At 46.4% G+C, this 17720-nt stretch overlaps 2 protein-coding genes across 4 annotated transcripts; one reads left to right on the top strand and one right to left on the bottom strand.

Annotated features, from left to right (window-relative positions):
* Positions 1–4839: 4839 nt before the first annotated feature.
* Positions 4840–14245, bottom strand: CCNG2 (cyclin G2). Of its 3 annotated transcripts, none has more exons than XM_044267934.1 (8): positions 14232–14245; positions 12706–12843; positions 11912–12049; positions 10210–10460; positions 9943–10021; positions 9750–9848; positions 7422–7627; positions 4840–6279 (listed from the first exon to the last, which is right to left on the bottom strand). In XM_044267934.1, the coding sequence occupies exons 2-8, from the start codon at positions 12841–12843 to the stop codon at positions 6159–6161; spliced, it is 1032 nt and encodes a 343-aa protein (XP_044123869.1). In that variant the 5' UTR covers positions 14232–14245; the 3' UTR covers positions 4840–6158. The 3 variants fall into 3 exon arrangements, with proteins under 3 accessions (XP_044123869.1, XP_044123867.1, XP_044123868.1); XM_044267932.1 differs by lacking the exon at positions 14232–14245 and adding an exon at positions 13768–13819; XM_044267933.1 differs by lacking the exon at positions 14232–14245 and adding an exon at positions 12921–12927.
* LOC122919112 (translation initiation factor IF-2-like) lies at positions 13198–16444 on the top strand. Its single transcript, XM_044267935.1, has 2 exons — positions 13198–14727; positions 15421–16444. Exon 1 carries the CDS (start codon positions 13565–13567, stop codon positions 14078–14080), a length of 516 nt encoding a protein of 171 aa, XP_044123870.1. The 5' UTR covers positions 13198–13564; the 3' UTR covers positions 14081–14727; positions 15421–16444.
* Positions 16445–17720: the final 1276 nt, after the last annotated feature.

Here is a 17720-nt window from a genome sequence, read left to right on the forward strand (position 1 = left end):
CTGGGATCAAACCCGGACCGTCTGGTGAGAGGGAGAGTGTTTCTGATCACTACGTCTTACTCAGGAGGAAGGTGCACAATTGTGTAGCCGTGGGCGATGGCCCCCTGCCTGCCTCAGTGTTGTCGTGAAACCCTACCTTTGGAGAGCGTGAATCCATCCTTGCACGCGTGGAAGTTCATGTTTCCGAACTCCGAATCACTGCAGTCAGGAAGGGCAAAGACACCATCCGGTGGGATACATGTAGAAAGATGCTGACACGGGCTTTACCCAGCATTAGACTTAGCACCGCGAGTGATGAAAAGGCAGCGTAACACACGGTCTCCACTCAAGAGAAGTTTAGCGTTTGGATGAAAGGATAAGCCACGGGCACATGAAAGAATTACTGGAAAAAATCCCAGAACATAAATGAGTAAGTGGGAAATGATGGTCGTGTTGGGTAACAGTAAGATAGGCAAAGGGCAAGCAAACCTCTAACAAAACAGTCCTTAATTAATACAAGGTTTTACCTCCTTGAACATCGAATGACTGTGGGCCTTGGAACCCAAGGTAATGTTAAAGTCTGAACGATAACTTAAGCATGAAAAGGAACTAGGCATCGGGAAGGGCCCACATGCCTGAGCACAAAGAAGTTTCTAGGGAAAATTAAAATCCCCAACTTTTGATGAGACCTCATTTTCTCTACACTGAACTGTCTTGAATTTTTATATTACCACGAGGTATTTTAACTCTCTTAGCTGCTTTTTCCTTATATGGGTAAAAGCACCTAAAAATCGAAGAGAATACTGTGGCTTATCTTACTGGTACAGTGAGTAGGGCTTTCTTTATAAGAACTTTATTTTGTTCATTCACTAACTGGTCAATGAGCACCATCAGCATCTGGATATGACTTTAGCATTGTGGTTTAAGAAAGAACAGAGTTTGCCAGACAGATTGGTTTGAATTTCAGCTCCACTCATCAGATTATGTCATCCAGATACTTCTCTAATCTTTTTGCTTCTTTCCTTGTAAAATGGGACCAATAGCTGTACTTGTCTAACAGGCTGTGGCGAAAGTTAAATAGTTCTTACAAGGTTCCTGAAACATATAAAGTGAGCAGTAAGGTCAGTAAAGAACAGCTGTAGGAGAAGGCCTTTGAGCCAGAGACCGGGCTGGGGGTTCAGGGATGAATAAGGAAGACACACAGCTCCTTCCTTCTCCAGTCAGACAGGTAAGGTGAGCGCCCAGAGACGGACAAGCAAGGCATTAACTGCTAGGATAAGAAAAATCAGCTTTATGGAAGCATGTAGCACTGAGATAGGAAAGTAAAGGAGTTCCAGAAAGGTTTCTTGGAAGAAAGTATCATCATAACCTTTAAAAATGATATTTGTTGCTGTGAATTGTTCATGTGAATATAAGTCGCATGAGGGCAGGGACACAGTGTGTTGTGTTTGGTTTTATGTATCAAACTTCTAGTGCAGCACCTGCCACGTAAGAGGCGTTCGGATGCCTGGGGGACAGATAAAAAGTGCTACAGTGCAATATGGACGGGACTGGAAGAGATTATGCTGAGTGAAATAAGTCAAGCAGAGAGAGTCAATTATCATATGGTTTCACTTATTTGTGGAGCATAACCAATAGCGTGGAGGACAAGGGGTGTTAGAGAGGAGTAGGGAATTTGGGTAAATTGGAAGGGGAGGTGAACCACGAGAGACTATGGACTCTGAAAAACACTCTGAGGGGTTTGAAGTGGCGGGGGGGAGGGGAGGTTGGGGTGCCAGGTGGTGGGTATTATAGAGGTCACGGCTTGCATGGAGCACTGGGTGTGGTGAAAAAATAATGAATACTGTTTTTCTGAAAATAAATAAATTGGAAAAAAAATAAAATTAAAAAATAAAAATAAAAAAAAAAGTGCTACAGTGGAAAGCTGGAGTTCACCAGATGAGGGTGCCAGGAAAGGTGTGCCAGACAGGTGAGAAAGTGTGCATGAAGTTCCTGCGGAGAGCGAGAGCACAATGAACAGGAGGCGCTGATATGCAGTCAGGCTGGAAAGATGTGTGCGGATGCCATGAGGGACAGGCTTGGACAGGGATCAAATCAAGCAGGGTCTTAGAAGCCATGGTAATGAGTTTGAACTTCAGGCTGAGGACCAACGTGAAACCATGAAGGATTTTAATCAAAGAAAGGACATAATCAGTGTGTGCTGTTTTCTAGTTCTTTCTTTATTCTGTTAATACACTAATAATTTAAATCTATTTTTAAAGGAGAGTGGAAACTAGATATAAGCATTATTAGATCGAACCCCATAATCTCATCACTCAGAGGTAAACACCATGGGACTATAAATAACAAGCAGCCTGTCTAGATTAACAATTGCTGTATAAGAAACCACCCCAAAAGCTAGTGGCTGGAAACAACTTATTTTTCATGAGTCTGCAGCTTGAGTGGGATAACCGAGGCAGTTCCTTAGCTGTGTGTGTTGTACCTGAAGATACTTCATGGCAAACTAGAACATCTGAGATGATCTTGTCCTCAAGAGCCTCTCTCTACCTGGCCTCTCATCTTTCAGTAATCCAACCTGCGCTTCTTTGCACCATCTGGCCTCCACGGATGAACAGGACACTGCCAGTCCTCTTAAAGCATAGGGTTGGTACATACACTGAACTTCTTCCACTCTAGCAAGTAAAACTAGGAACAGAACTAGGGACAAGTAAAACTAAGGACAATTACATGAAATTCAAGGGGAACAGACTCCACCTCTCTTGCCAGGAAGAGCAGTGTGTGCGCACAGGGCTGGGAAGACCCAGTAGCTATTGGAAAACTATCTACCGCACAACCTGACATGCTGAACACAAGAACGGTAGGTTCTTCACCCACTTCTGGTACAAAAAATTAGAAAAACTCGGTTCAGAAATGACAAATGCAGACTACATGGTCTTTGTCCCTAGGGAATCTGATAAAAATGGGTTGCCTAAATAAGCCGGCCATTTGCACATGCACAGGGGAAGGCAGGAGGCAAGGGGGAGGAACATCATGTTAGAGTGTGGAAATGAAAGGAAATGAAGGGAGAAGCCAAATCCTTGACAAAGAAAATGGTTAAAACTGTCAAGAGAAGTGTTCTGCGACGAATGCATCCAGAGCGGACAGGCAAGGACAGCATGGCTGTTTGTCCAGTCGCACTTCCTGGGGGTCAACTGGGTGGAGCCAGGGACCAGGCAGTGATGCTACCGCATGCAGAATGGCAGAAGCTCCGAAGCGTGCCTGCCACATCCTAGGAAATGACTAGGATACTACAGTGACCCTGCTGATAAAGAGAACAGGACTGAACCAAGCCAGTGGCAGAAAACAGGAGACAGAGTAGAGCCAGACAGTATAAATGAAATCATATAAACGATAAGTGGAAATGTCCAGTCAACAGGTGAGAGGAGAGGGGAGATCGCCTAAGTTTCCAACTTGAGTGACAATACTATTCCATCAAGATAGACCTACAGGAAGAGCAGGTTTGGGAAGAATCGGAAAGTTCCAGGTGGGGTAGCCAGTTGTGAAAAAAACAAGTTGGGAGCTCAGTAAAGGCCGCTAGACTAAGTATGCTGAAAACCATAAAGGGGAACACATGAAACCATGCGTGTAGATTTACATATTAAGTGCATCTATTAAGAAAAGCAATCAAAGGGGGGGTGGCTCAGTGGGTTAAAGCCTCTGCCTTCGGCCCAAGTCATGGTCTCAGGGTCCTGGGATCGAGTCCCACATCAGGCTCTCTGCTCAGCAAGGAGCCTGCATCCACCCCACCCCCGGCCCCACCTACTTGTGATCTGTCAAATAAATAAAAAAATCTTTAAAAAAAGAAAAGCAAAGCAATCAAAATCCTGGAGAACTGAAGAGGGCTTTAAGATTTGGAAAGCCACAAATGACTTTCACATCTCAACAAAACAAAACCTGAAAGCAGAATACACTGTCTACTATCCACCCTAATGGCTTAATAAGAAGGGAAGGGTCATCCTCAAGCCAAGAGTCTCTCCTGGGAGAGTTAGGAAAACATGGCTGTATCACTGAGAAGTATTAGTATTACATGAAAACCTCATTCAGTATATGACTTTCCAACCAACTAGAGAAAACAAAGTTCTACAAAATCAAACCAGAGGTGGAACATACCCCCCCCCTCGTGCAAATAAACCCCACCATGACTTGTGAAACAAGGCTAAGTCTTGGAAAGAGAGGGTCCAAGAGCCAGAGGCTGGCAGGGTCAGTCGCAGCAGTCTCACGTTTACTTGCCCAGCGACCTTCGGATTAGAGCACGGCCCGTCTGCAGAAAGAAATCGTACTGATCTTCCAACCTGAGAATCCTGCTGTACTTGATACCTGCTGCCTTTCACTATGAATTAATAGGCCTTCAGGTCAACACATCACTCCTTTGTTTCGCTTGAGTCCACCCCAGGGAGAGGTCAATTCTCAAGAGACAGATCTGCTTTCAGGATCTCCAAGGCTAAGGGCCAAACTGTGATGAAGAAACACTACCCAGAGGTCTTCTGGTAACCAGAGAGAGAGCTTATCTTGGAGGCACTCCAGCCTCACTCCAAGCCTTCCCATGCAAACACAGCAAGCACTTTTTCTTTTTTTTTTTTATTTATTATTTATTTATTTGAGAGAGAGAGTGAGAGAGAGAGAGCATGAGAGGGGAGAAGGTCAGAGGGAGAAGGTCAGAAGCAGACTCCCCATGGAGCTGGGAGCCCGATGTGGGACTCGATCCTGGAACTCCGGGATCATGACCTGAGCCGAAGGCAGTTGCTTAACCAACTGAGCCACCCAGGCGCCCAGCACTTTTTCTTTTGAACCAAGATATTAAGAAACAACTGCAACAAAGAGTAGAATTCATGAACATTTTTATTTTAAGTTGTAATCTATCATTACTTCAAAAAGATCCACTTCAGAAAACATCCAATGAATGATGACTTACCATTAAAAAAGTCATCAATGTATGATTTATAATACAGAATACACAATAAATTATATTTACATGCAATGAGACTAGACTACCACACACACAGGGTAAAAAAATACAGTATTTTTATGTACATTTTTTAAGATTTACATTTTCATATACAATTTATAAAGTTAAAAAAATTCTCTGTACAAAATCTCATGTGTACAGAGTTTGTAAATCCCTATTCTTATGGCTGTACCACCACACAGATATGCTTAAAACTAGAATACTACAAACACTTAACTTTTTTTTTTTTTTTAAACCTTCATGTTCAGTCTTGGCACCCATACACTCATACCGTTATTTTTGAAATGTGAATTACAAAGGAAGTAACATAATCATGCAGACTTTCTGAATATAAGAAAAAGAAATAAAATATGTTACTAGATCAACATTTATCAATTCCACAGTTACCTAGTTCTCTTCAACTTCCTGCACTGCTTTCACACAGGCGCATGCATAACTAACGGATTATGGATCGTTTTAATAACATTAAAATAATACTACAGTCTGACAATACTTAGGCATTAAAAATGCAACTATCTAACAACCACAGCCTGTCAAGTATTTCTGCTTCAGCAGAAACTTCAATTAACACATTACATACTAAAATTCACAGAAATGTATTATAATTCCTAAGTTTATAGAGTCTGCATCAGAGAGTAAGTGATCATTTAAAGAGGAACAAAACAACAAAATGTGTACGACACTGGAGAGTCTATTCCCTGTTGGGAGACCGGAGAGTAGGGGAGATCTATGATAAACCATTCAAGGGTCACCCACAGTCCCTGCGAAGGAAGTACTCATCCACTCCCAATCGGTTTAAATAAAGACAGGTGAAGTCTGTATAAAAAGTTTTAAGATAAGCTACACTATTCATCTTTAAAAATCTTCTTGAAAAGTAACAAACTGAAGGTATCAGCACCTTCCCTCCTCCCCCAAACAGCTAAAGATCGATGAGAAAAATAAAGTGCCAATGTGTAAAACATTGTTAATCGTTTAAGAGGCACTAACCCATTTGATGGCTTAGGATTAAATATGAAAATAGGCCAGATCTTATCTGAATAATAAATAGAAGGTAGGTATCCCAGTCTAAGCGATTCCTGTCTAGAAGGGGGGACGGACCAGAAAACTACCTACTCCCCCATTTATTGCTTTGAAATCTGTACACACTGAATTCTGACACAGAACAACTGGGTTTCTAAGATGGAAAGCACAGTGCCTGTGCCACTTTGAAGCTGAAAAAGAAAGTGCAGTCTTGATCACTGGAAGGAGAGCTGCTCAGACTCTCTTCACAGCTCGTATCTTCACCGGAGTCCTCACTGAAGCGGGGAGAGAAAGACAAAGAAGATTCCATTTAGAAAATACTTAAAGATTTTAAAAGCCAAATAAAACTACTGAACAAGTACCTCCAGTTTCAGGATTTTTATATTCAAAATTTAAGCCTTACGGAGACAAAATTTAACTTACAGGGACTTCCTAAAATCAACGGTCATCTATTATCGCCTTAGAAAACACGTATTTTAAAAGGCTGAGACAAATTATTATCTGCCAAACTATTATTCTTGTACCAATTAATAAATATCAGCAACTATATAATTCTAAGCAGTTCAAATCCAGTGAGTGGAGACAAAGGACAACGTGTCTCCCACCACACAGTTTTGAGGTCCTTCTCGCATTAGTAACTTTATCCCTGCTACGCTCAAACCAAGAAACCAGCAGCTATAAAAACGAAAACTTCTTGTTCTTTATCACTAGAGCATAAAATAACCAAATAAAATTACTCATTTTATGACCAAAAATTAACTGAATGAGAACAGTGGCATTTGACCAAACGGTCGAAGCATCCCGGGAAGTCTGCGGCGGCAGCGGTGGTTCCCTTCACCTTCCCGGTCGTCGAACCCACACCCTCTCCTCGCGGCCCCACGGGAGGAATCCTACTAACCCTGAGAAGCCCAGAGTGCCACTTCAGGTTTGTTTTTAAACTGAACTCTATTTCAAAGAGCAAGGGAGATGTGAGGCAACCAGTTTTCAAAAAGGGAAGGAACGAAAAAAGTCAGAGAGAGGAAAGATAAACCCCGTATGATCTCACTTATGTGTGGAATCTAAAAATGAGAAACACAAAAACCACACCTCACAGCCCGGTGGTTGCCAGAGGCAGGAGATGAGAACAGGTGAAGTGGTCAACGGGGGCAAACTTCCAGTTACAAATCCTGAGGACGTAGTAGCAGAGCCTCCTGTTTTTGTTTTTGTTTTTTTTTAATAAAGAAAAAGAGGGGGATGGGAGGGAATACTTGTAAATCACCACCTACCTTTACCTCTAGCTCTTTTCTCACCTGAAGAAATGATGCTGTTGGAGTGGGGGCTTTCTCTAAAACCCTGTAATACTCCCAGGTTCCATTCTGAGTATAAAATCAGCATTATTTACTACGGGGAAGTCTAATTAGTCTAGGAACCTGCTTACCTTTCACTTTCATCAAAACACCCCCCTTCTGGTATCGTTGGCAGCTCAGGAACACTGTAGTAGCTGTTGTGGAGGTTCTGGGCTGTGCGCCTCGAAACGATCCAAACCAATTTCTTTAAGTCTGGTTTGCAACATTCAGGGGAAGAATATTCGGCGAGGCATTTAGAAACTAACTCCCTCCAATAAATGAACTCGGTGTCATTAACCTGGAAAAAAACAATTTAATGAAGAGGTTTGCTACCTTAGACTCACCCTGTAATGCCTACAATATGCTGATGCTCGGCGCCCACCGGCAGGTGCTCCCTTCTGATGCGGAATGTAACCTGGGCGTCGAGACTTTTTTAAAGCTCCCCAAGTGATTCTAATACACAGTCAAAATCTGGTAACCAATGGTTTAAGGGAGGAGCACTACAAGCATAAATAATTTACATAGATCCTAATAAAAATCTTTGCCTATTTTAAGGAAATACATTGACCCAAGAACATCGGGTTGTTTAATCAACCTATTATTAAGTATGTTCTTTAACAGTCTCAGTGAAAGGAATTTCACATAATTTAGCTTTCTGTAACACAGCACTGTGTGGACTGCCGAAAATATGCATTTACATTAGGACACCAGATATATGCTAATGGAAAAGTTAGCAACATCACAGAAAAGGCATTTCCCCCAAAGAGCACAGTTCCTCCCCCACTGAGGACTGCCCCAACTTATTTCAATGAATACATTTTCACTCAAGGTATTTCCAGATAGGGGCATCTGGGTGGCTCAGTTGGTTAAGCATCTGTTTTCAGCTCAGGTGACGATCCCAGGGTCCTGAGATCAAGCCCAGAGACGGGCTTCCTGCTCGGTGGGGAGCCTGCTTCTCCCTCGGCCTCTGCCTGCAGATCCCCTCGCTTGTGCACTCTATGTCAAAGAAGCAAAATCTTTCAAAAAAAGGTATCTTCAAATATTACTAAAGGTCTAAATTATGAGTAAGTTCAAAATTTAAATGAAAACTAAGAAGTTATTTGCTAAAAAAAAAATGCTTCACGAATACGGTCATCACCAACAGAAAATGTTCTATCTTCTTGGTCTCCATCAGCACCTGATCCAGCTACATCTTGACCCCCAGCAGGCTGGCTGGCTCGCTTCTCGTCCTACAGACACCTCCTGCCGCCACACCTAACAGCCTGCTTCGAGTCTTTCTACCCTGGTCGCTCACTGAAATTCCACACTCTTGAGCAGCAATACTTCTCGAAAACCTTCTTCCAACCTGACAGTGCGCTTGTCTCATGGACCCTCCTTCCCTCGCCTCCTAAGGGGGAAATCACCAACAGTGAAAACCCAGAGTTTCAACTGACCCCTAAGCAAAGAACTTCCATAGTTTCTTCTGGTTTCTACTATTATTTCTTCATGAGAAATTTCAAATGTCAATCTCCAACTATAATTTATCCTGAGTTTTATTCTAGGCTGCCAAGTATCTGCTGAATACCTACCTATCTGAAAGACCTTTAAGTACCTAAAATCATGCTGCTTTGATCACAAATTCATTTCTCCCAAACTTCCCTCAATGGCATCAATATTTTTCCCATCATTAGATTCAAATCTTGGTCATTTGTGACTCCCTCACTCATTTCCAAGCTTGGCTTCCAAAACTATCTAAGCAGGATATCCTTATTCCTGCTGCTGACTAGCCCCTAGACATTCTCACTGTAGCCCACATTTAAATGTTTCCCAAACACTACTAGTCCTGCAGCTTCCTGACCGCGAGCCTTTGCTACCCAAACTATCATGGTTGAAGATTCTATTGGTCCAACTGGACTCGCAGTCCCAGTGCTTGAGTCCGTCCTAACAAAAGCCAAAGCACTCCCTATTGGCGCTAACACCCCTGACTGCGAAACTTCTCGGGTGGGCCAAACTAAGAGGTTTAAAAGGAAAAACATGGCTAAGTTATTTTGGTAATGCCACTAGTGTGATGACGATTCAGCCCTCCAGACGTAACGGCTGCCATTAGTGTACTTACTAAGTCTGCTAACTACTATGTATTTTAGAACAATGCGCATGGAGCAACGTGGACCACTATGTCACCCACTGGCGAGAATGCCAGAGAAGGACAACTTCTGAACACAGAAAGAAGCGACGCTAAGTACTGAGGATCCCCCGCAGCTTCATACTGTCCGCGACGAAGCTACATTTTGACAACCTCAACTCTTGAGAGATAAGAAAAAGTACCAAAGTTAAAAGCCCCATAAAAGTATTACTTAATGTTTAAATCACCAGAAGGGAAAAGAAAACGAAACATCAGGAGAGAAATCTGCTTTCGGGAACAAGAACTGAAGATAACTTACCTTAGAATGTTTTTTAACAAGGAGAAGAATTTCCAGTAATTCAATGGACTTCAACGTTTCTACTTCCAAATTGAGAAGGCACAAAGCTAACACAGATGGCTAAAAAAAGAAAAAAGAAAAAGAAGTTTTGTTTTTCTTTTTTTAAATTCAGAATAGAAACAGCAAGACATATGCAAGGAAGAAATCAACGTACTTTTGCTTTTGAAAAGGTGAGTCGGCAGTGGCAGGCTTTCAGCTGAGCTTCCAGTTTATCCAGACTCAGGGTTTCTTTCCTATACAATGAAAAGATAAGACAAAATCTTTATTTATTAGACCTCCAAAGATGGAAATGACCTTAAGAATTTGCTGTTGAAAGTCCAAGCCGAAAATTTAGAAGAACAAAAATATAAATTTCACTGGCATTGTAACTGTTAGCTACAGTGACGCTAAGTACAAAATTTTTATTTGTCATCCCACTGACCTTTCTGATGTATGACACAGGACAATAGTATGGTACAAGTGCAAAAAGTTTAAGGCAGTAGTTGCTTCCAATTCATAGTGCAATTTTTCTGAAATTATTTTTTCCATCCGTTTGATGTCAGAAGCGGTACATTTACACTGACTAATCCGGATTACATCGTGAGTGGATGGAACATTGCATTCTTCTTCAATTATCCTAGCAGCCAGCAAAAAACAACAGACTCCAATGCAAGACAAATGCTTAGGCTTCACCTGAAAAACAAAAAAGGCGGCTGCTTCTAACAACCATCACTCTGATTTAGCAAACCAGGCCCCAAGATATTATAATGATGTCCCTAACTCTTAAGACAGAACACTATCTAGCTGCTTCAAGTACTTACTCTTACTCACTATTATACTGAATCATCTTTACATTTTAAACTGAGTTAACTTCCCATTTTAAAAAGGCATTTTAAGCATTTAAATTAAGTAATTTAAATGCAAATTCAAAAGGTAGCTTTTTTTTTTTTTTTTTTTTTTTTTTTAAGATTTCTTACATGAGAGCCTTGGGTGGCTCAGTTGGTTAAGCGTCCTAGGCCTTCAGTTAAGGTCATGATCCAAGGGTCCTGGGATGGAGCCCTGCAAAGGGCTCCCAATTCAGCAAGGGCTCTGTTTCTCCCTCTGCTCCTCCCCCTGCTCGTGATCTCTCTCTCAGATAAGTAAATAAAATCTTTAAAAATTTTTTTTAGAAAAGATTTCTTATTTATTTACTTGAGGGAGATACATAGAGCCAGCACAACCAGGGGGAGAGCAGAGGAAGAAGCAGACTCCCTGATGAGCAAGGAGCCCCATCCCAGGACCCTGAGGTCAGTACCTGAGCCAAAGGCAAACACTTAACCGCCTGAGTCACCCAGCACCCCAGAAGGTAGGTTTCTAACACTGAATCATACTTTGTATTTCAAACATGAAATTCCTAAGAGTAGCCTCACCCAAAATAAATTAAGCCTTTCAACACCAAGACAATATAAACTTCTTTGAATATAAACATAATACGTGTGACTTATCTTTTTATCTTCTCTATTTAGGTATCAACCCACATTTCAGTGCAAATCTGCCCAAGAGAAATATTGCATCAGTTGTGCAGAGCGGAGCATATGTAAAGCTGCCGTGGACAGATGGCTGCCCTTTTCTTTTCTATGTCCTGAAAACTGACCCAGCAGCTGACAGCAATCCTATTGGCCCAAGAATCACCACATTTTTCTAACAGTTGCTGGTTAATAAGACCATGGCTCCCTGCTTTGAAAAGACTTCTCGCAGGGAAGGCAGTAGGTCATCTTTAACATACCCTTATACTTCTATTTGTCATGCTCCAGCATTAGAAACGAAGCTCCAAGAGAAACATGATGGGAGATAAAAATACAAAAACCACATTCTAAGGACTGCATAGGTACATTAAGTAATACCTAAAAACAGAGGTCTCCGTTCTGTCACATCATCAAAGAGAAGGTGTATCAACGGTAACAGCGAAACATAAACTACAACACAGTTAATTCTGTAGTCCCTCACTCCGGCACTGAAGGCCGTAATTCCAATTAAAAATGTTTCTATGTAGTGACATAATTACATTCACTTGTCAAACGTTTATCAAACACTCGTTCGCTAGGCACTGTGCTGAGCACTAGGTTTAGGAAGATAAAGATGCGTATACAAAAGGGATTGGATACCTTCATAAGAGCCAAGAATCTATCTAAAATATTGACAGCCAGGACAAAAGTTTCAGTGCAAGATCCAAAAAAGTTGGTTAAACTCCTTAAATCTTCTACTTTGGCATTTCTCAATCTTGGACACAAAGTGTTATCATCCTGCAATTAAAACCAAGAACCAAAATTAATGACTTTCCTAGAACTAGATGGATAAATACACACAATTAGAATCAAATAAAGTCCTTTTTTTTTCTTAACCTTCGACTATGGGAGGAAAGAGCAGTATCATATAACTAATGATACTTTTTCAAATACAAGACACACACCTCTATCATGGCTTTGTAAAAATATACAGCATTAAATATATATATATATATATATATATGCACAGCATAAATGCCTCAGCAATCCAACATAAAGTGAACTGTTGTCACACTTCCAGAGAATTATAGCGGAAATAATTCCCCTATAATAGAGATCGTTTGTTTTATTAAATAAAAGTCTAAGAGCCTACTGTGGAGTATCTCAGGGGCAGAGGGGATTCCCACAAACGAAGCACTCCAATCCCGGGGAGTCCCCCACCCAGAAGGGGCAGGCTACGGGCGGCACGTCCGAGGAACGCTTCTCTGGAGTTCACGGCACTCGAATTCTTGCATAACCCTTTAAGATGCAGCTTCGTATTCCAGAAGACAAATTTTGGTCTTAAGAAACTCTGCGGCCTTTAACCTTAAATCAACTGGGGGCGCGGGCAGGGGAAGCCGTCCTTCTCCGAGCCCGGTCAGCTGCCTGAGAAAGGAGCCCTTCCGGGCGCTTACCTCCGGGGTAGCCTCGATCAAGCTCAGCCCTTTCTCCCGAGGTTGGAATCTCTGCTCCTGCTCCAGATAGAGGCTCAGCAACCCGAAGAGCTGCACCCCTTCTCGACCCGCCGAGTACTCCGCCCCCAGGTCCTTCATCTGCAGCGAAGACACCGAGCGGTCAGGGGGTGCCGGGGCCGGGGGTGTTGGGGGCCGGAAGGAGCCAGCGCCGGTACCTCGGGCGGGAGGCGCCCGGCACACCCGGGGGAGCAGCGGGCGAGGGGATCCGTCACGTCCTCCCGAGCCCCAGCGCAGGCTTCCCCCGCCTCCGGGGAGGTGTGGCAGGGGGAGGGGCCGCGGCCCGGCCGCCGGCCAGCGCCGGGTCAGACCGGCCAGCCCCGGCCTCCCGGCCGCCTCGCAAACAGGAAGCCGGCCCCGGGCCGCGGCGTCCGGGCGGCCGCCCCACCGGAGGCCGCGGCGGGAGGGGCTTCTCCCCGCAGAGACCCCCCGGGGCCGCCGGGGCCGGGCTGGGCGCTTGGCACAAGGGGGTAGGGGGTGCGGGGAGAGAAAGTCTCGCGACCGAACAAAGAAGCGGAGGGAGGAGACTGCCGAGCCCCGCCTCGCCCGGGGAGCCCCGCTCCGGGAGCCCCTCTCGCCGGCGTCCACCCCCGAGCCGTCCGCAGCCGCCGCGACGGAGCCTACCCCGGACCCACCCGAGGGGCGAGAGCGCGGTCCGAGAGCGGGAGGGCGGCGGGGCCCGTCAGTCCGGTCCGCCCGCCCGGACGACACCGTCGGTCCGCGGGCGCCCAGGCGCCTCCACCGCGCCGAGCCCCGGGGCTGTCAATCCAGGAAGCGCCACCCCAGCGACCCCCGCGGTAAAATGGGGGGGGCGCGACCAAGGAACTGCCCTCGGCCTCCGCGACTGCGCCCCTCCCGCCAGCATCCCCCCGCCGCCACAGCCCACCGCCCGCTGAGGCAGGGCTGGGGTCGCCCCCGGGCTGACGAGGGGGGACGCCGACAGCACCCCCGGCCCAGTCCCCATCGCGAACAAAGAAACCCCGCGGTCCCCGCGAGCCCACTCACCGCGCCGGAGCCGCGCCTCCACCCGCCCGCGGCGTCGCGGTCCGGCGACCACCGGCGACCGCGGGCCACGGCGGGGGCGTCCGAACCGGTCTCCGGAGGCCGGGGACCCGCCGCCTCAGCGCTGCCCGCGGACCTGCATCGGACCCTTCCCCCAGCCCCTGCCGCCGCCGCCGCCTCACAGCCCGCGCTTCATCCTGCTCCGCGGCGCCCACCCTCCAGCTGGGGCGCAGCGCCGACCCCGCGAGCCCAGTCCCCGGCGGGCACCGCTGCCTCCACCGCGGAGGCCGGAGCGGATCCCGTGTTTTTGTTTTGAGTTTTCGACGCCCCCAAGGGGGCGGGGCACGTGACTCCCCGCGGAGGGATCCGCGGTGCCGCTGAAGCCTTTGAAAAAGAGTCCCGCCCTGGGCCTGGGTCCATGGCCGGGTTTGCGCCCTCCTTTTCCCCCCTGGGCCTGGCCGAGCCACCTGTCCCTCTCGATCCCGGGCGGAAGGTGGAGAGCTGGAAGTCGGCTTTCTGCGACTGATCCGGGGACGGGGAAGGAAAGGGACCGGTAGGTTGGCGAGGCGGAAGGAGACAGCTTCTGGTCGCAGTGCACCTTTTAAAGGTCCCCATTTGTTTTGCTCTTGCTGTTTTGAAAAGTCCGCCCAAAGCAGCCCGCTCTCCGATTGGATACTGGTCGAGCGATTAGAACGCGGAGCAGCTGATGCAATCTCGAGTCCGGATTGGCTGGCCGATTTGTCTTCGAGTCCTCTGATTGGCTTTTGTCTTATCCGGAGCTTCTATCTTCCAAGGGGCCTTAGCAACGCGGCAGCCCGGGTTGCGCATGCGTGAAGCTCCGCAGGCAGAAAGACCTGACCCTGGGGTCCCGGCCTTGGCGACCGCCGCCGCCAGTCCCTACGGTGTCCCCCTCCTGCCCCCAGAGAGCTGTGGGAGCGGGACAGCCTTTATTCCGTGCTGCCGGTGCGTCTTGCTCTAACCTGTCACGTTCTCCCAAGGCCGTGGGGCGCCTGCAGGAGTGTACGGGTCTCCCGCGTGCGCTTCTCGCGCCTCACACCAGGAGGGAGGATGGGGACGGCGGACGGAGCGAGTCGGGCGGCGGGTGGGGGCGCAGGAGGCTCGTCGTCACGGTGCTCCTCAGCGGATGGACCTCGACGTGTCTCCGTCCGGAGAACAAACGCACACGGGGGCTTGGCCCGCGCGGACAGGGCGCACGGACGCGGCTCATCCCGGGCCCGGCCTCCGGAGGTGGCGGTCGCGCTGCTGTTCCAGCGAGAGCCCCCAGGGCTTCTGGGTCCTCGGCCACCCCTAAATGACCACTTGCCGTGCATCATAATTAACGCTACCGTGGAGAGGCCGCAGCTCTGATGAGGAGGAGCCGAAAGCAGAACCAGTGGTGCCTTAGGCCCGAGACACCGTCACACCGAGTGTCCCGGGGGGACCCCAGACTCCCGGCCACCGGCTTCGCGCCCCTCGGTCCCGCGGCCGGCCAGGCGCACGGACCCAGGCGGAGCGCGCCCCAGAGCGCTCATCTGTCATCAGGCCGAGGAACCGCTGTTTGCTCCCGCACGTTTCCTGTGAATCGTCCTGTTCCTTGTCAAACGCACGAAGGCGCACAACACAGCCTTACACGCGCTTCTGTCTTCTCTGCAGCAGCCCCCTTTACCGGGAGCCGGGACTGCAGGCCAGGATCTGCAGCAACGCGGGGGAGGGGCATTGGAGAGCGAATCCTGCTTGGGGAGACGGGGCCTTGTTCGGGGTTTTGGAAAAGAACGAAAATTCCATTAACAGGTGACTTTTAAATGGTTTGCGCTGTTTCTGTGGCTGTGCTACTGCTTCTTTCCTGCTCTGTGCCCACCTCCTAGGTTCACAGTCTCAGATGTCACTGAGGACAAGTTCCCTGTAATTTTGTGCAATACTTCTGTGATTTTTTAAACATCGTTAAAGCTATTGTTTTTATTTGACATGAACTTTTTTGCTGGAAATCTATGCTGAAAAACATAAATAAGGGTAGGCAACTAACATGGAAAATAAAACTAAGATTAGAATTGCACAGAGGGCAGCTCATTGCAGTGTATAAAGAGGCTCCAGAGAGAGACAGAAAGCAGCTGGACAGAAAACATGCAGCATGAGAGTAAGGAGAGTATGTGGCCAAAACACAACGGAGCTTGGGGACTTTTTTCAAGTAGGAGGGCAAAGGTAGAAAGGAACATAAGATATAAAATAAGGGATGTGAAAGAGGAAATGTAAAATTGTGCGGTAGATTTTTTAAATAGAGATGGCATAAGGCCAAAAGGAAGAGATCAGAAATTGTCCTTGACTGAGATCACTGACTGTTAGAAAGTTATACAAACTGTATACTATATGATATTTCATAATTGGTAATTTTTTTTTTGTATCTTTTATCAGGAAGACTGTTCAAAGATGAGCAGTTCTCTAAGAAAACAAGAAAGCTTGCTAGGAGGTGTTCAGTTTCCTGGTCTTGGCAGACTCTGTTCAGTACAGGAGAAAAGAAGGATCCAATGGTCCCAAACGGAGCCCCTTGTCCACTTCAGTCCACTTACCTAAGATAAAGGAGATGGCAGTCATTAAAAAATATTGGTCAACTGTAACTACTTGAACATCATCCTTTGTTTCAAAATACCTCCTTTCAACAATGATGATATTCTGGGACAGAAAATGATGCGAGTTTTCTCCTTTTGTTCTGCTGATTTTTTTGGTTGGTTGGTACTACAGCCTTTATTTTTTCATTTTTCACTTTTTTTTTAAATGACAGACTTTCTCCAGGCTCTATTTTTCGGTCCTTCTCACTTTGGTTTACTTTGCTACAGCTGTGGGTCTTATTTACTTAAAGGACGTTCTCCCCTAGGCACCTGTCAGCTGCCTTTCAGGCCTTCCTAAGCTTTCGCGGGGGTCACTTTCCTGCATCAAACACCCAAACAAAATAGGGAATCAGGCATCTGGCAGTCCCCAGGAAAGACTTTCATTATAAGATATTTGGTCTCATACAGCACAGTGGGATTGGGTGACACCCTGTCCCCAGTAACCTCGTGAAGGACAGACAGGGAACTTGTCCTCAGTGACATCTGAGACTGTGAACCTAGGAGGTGGGCACAGAGCAGGAAATACACAGTAGCACAGCCACAGAAACAGTGCCATCATTCAGTGAATTCTTGACTTCTGAGGAGTGTCCTTCAAACCACTCAACATTTGAGCGTTTACCTTGGAAGGAAAATAGAGTGTGGGCAAGCAGCTCCGAACCTGCGTCCCTTCCCGCTGTGTACTTGGACTTCCCTAACTGAGTAAGGCGCCAAAATTCCCTTACAATGGTTGAGATAGCATCTTTCTCCTCACAAGGGAAAGTATTAAACAATAAATCTTAACTTTTCATCTAACATTTAATGAGTATATACTCGATGCCTGGCATGGTTCTAGGCCTCAGGGATACAAAAATACATAAATAAAACAGTCCCAGAATATGCCCTGGTACATCGGAAGTGTAGGCAAAAGCTCTAAGCAAGAAATCAGAACATCTGACTTTGAGACCCAGCTTTCTCACTTAATAGAAACAGCACCTTAAATACCTTGAATGATGTGAGTTGTCCTGAACCTCAACTTTCCAATCCAAAAAACAGATAGGGAGGAATAGTCACCAGGGGGTAGTTGTTTCTTCATATGTAAATATCAAATAAAAACTTTTGTTTTTGTTATTGTTTAGATTTTATTTATTTATTTATTTATTTGAGAGAAAAAGAGAGAGCTTGCAAGCAAGCATGAGGCGGGGGTGGGGGGGCAGGCAGAGAGAGAAGCAGACTCCCTACCAAGTGCAGAGCCAGACATGGGGCTCGACGTGAGGTTCGACATGGGGCTCAATGTGGGGTTCGATCCCAGGATCCCAAGATCATGACCTGAGCCAAAGGCAGGCGCTTAACCTACCTAGCCACCCAGGCATCCCT

The sequence above is a fragment of the Neovison vison genome, chromosome 11 (genome assembly GCF_020171115.1).
Source record: "Neovison vison isolate M4711 chromosome 11, ASM_NN_V1, whole genome shotgun sequence".
Classification (NCBI taxonomy): Eukaryota; Metazoa; Chordata; class Mammalia; order Carnivora; family Mustelidae; genus Neogale; species Neogale vison.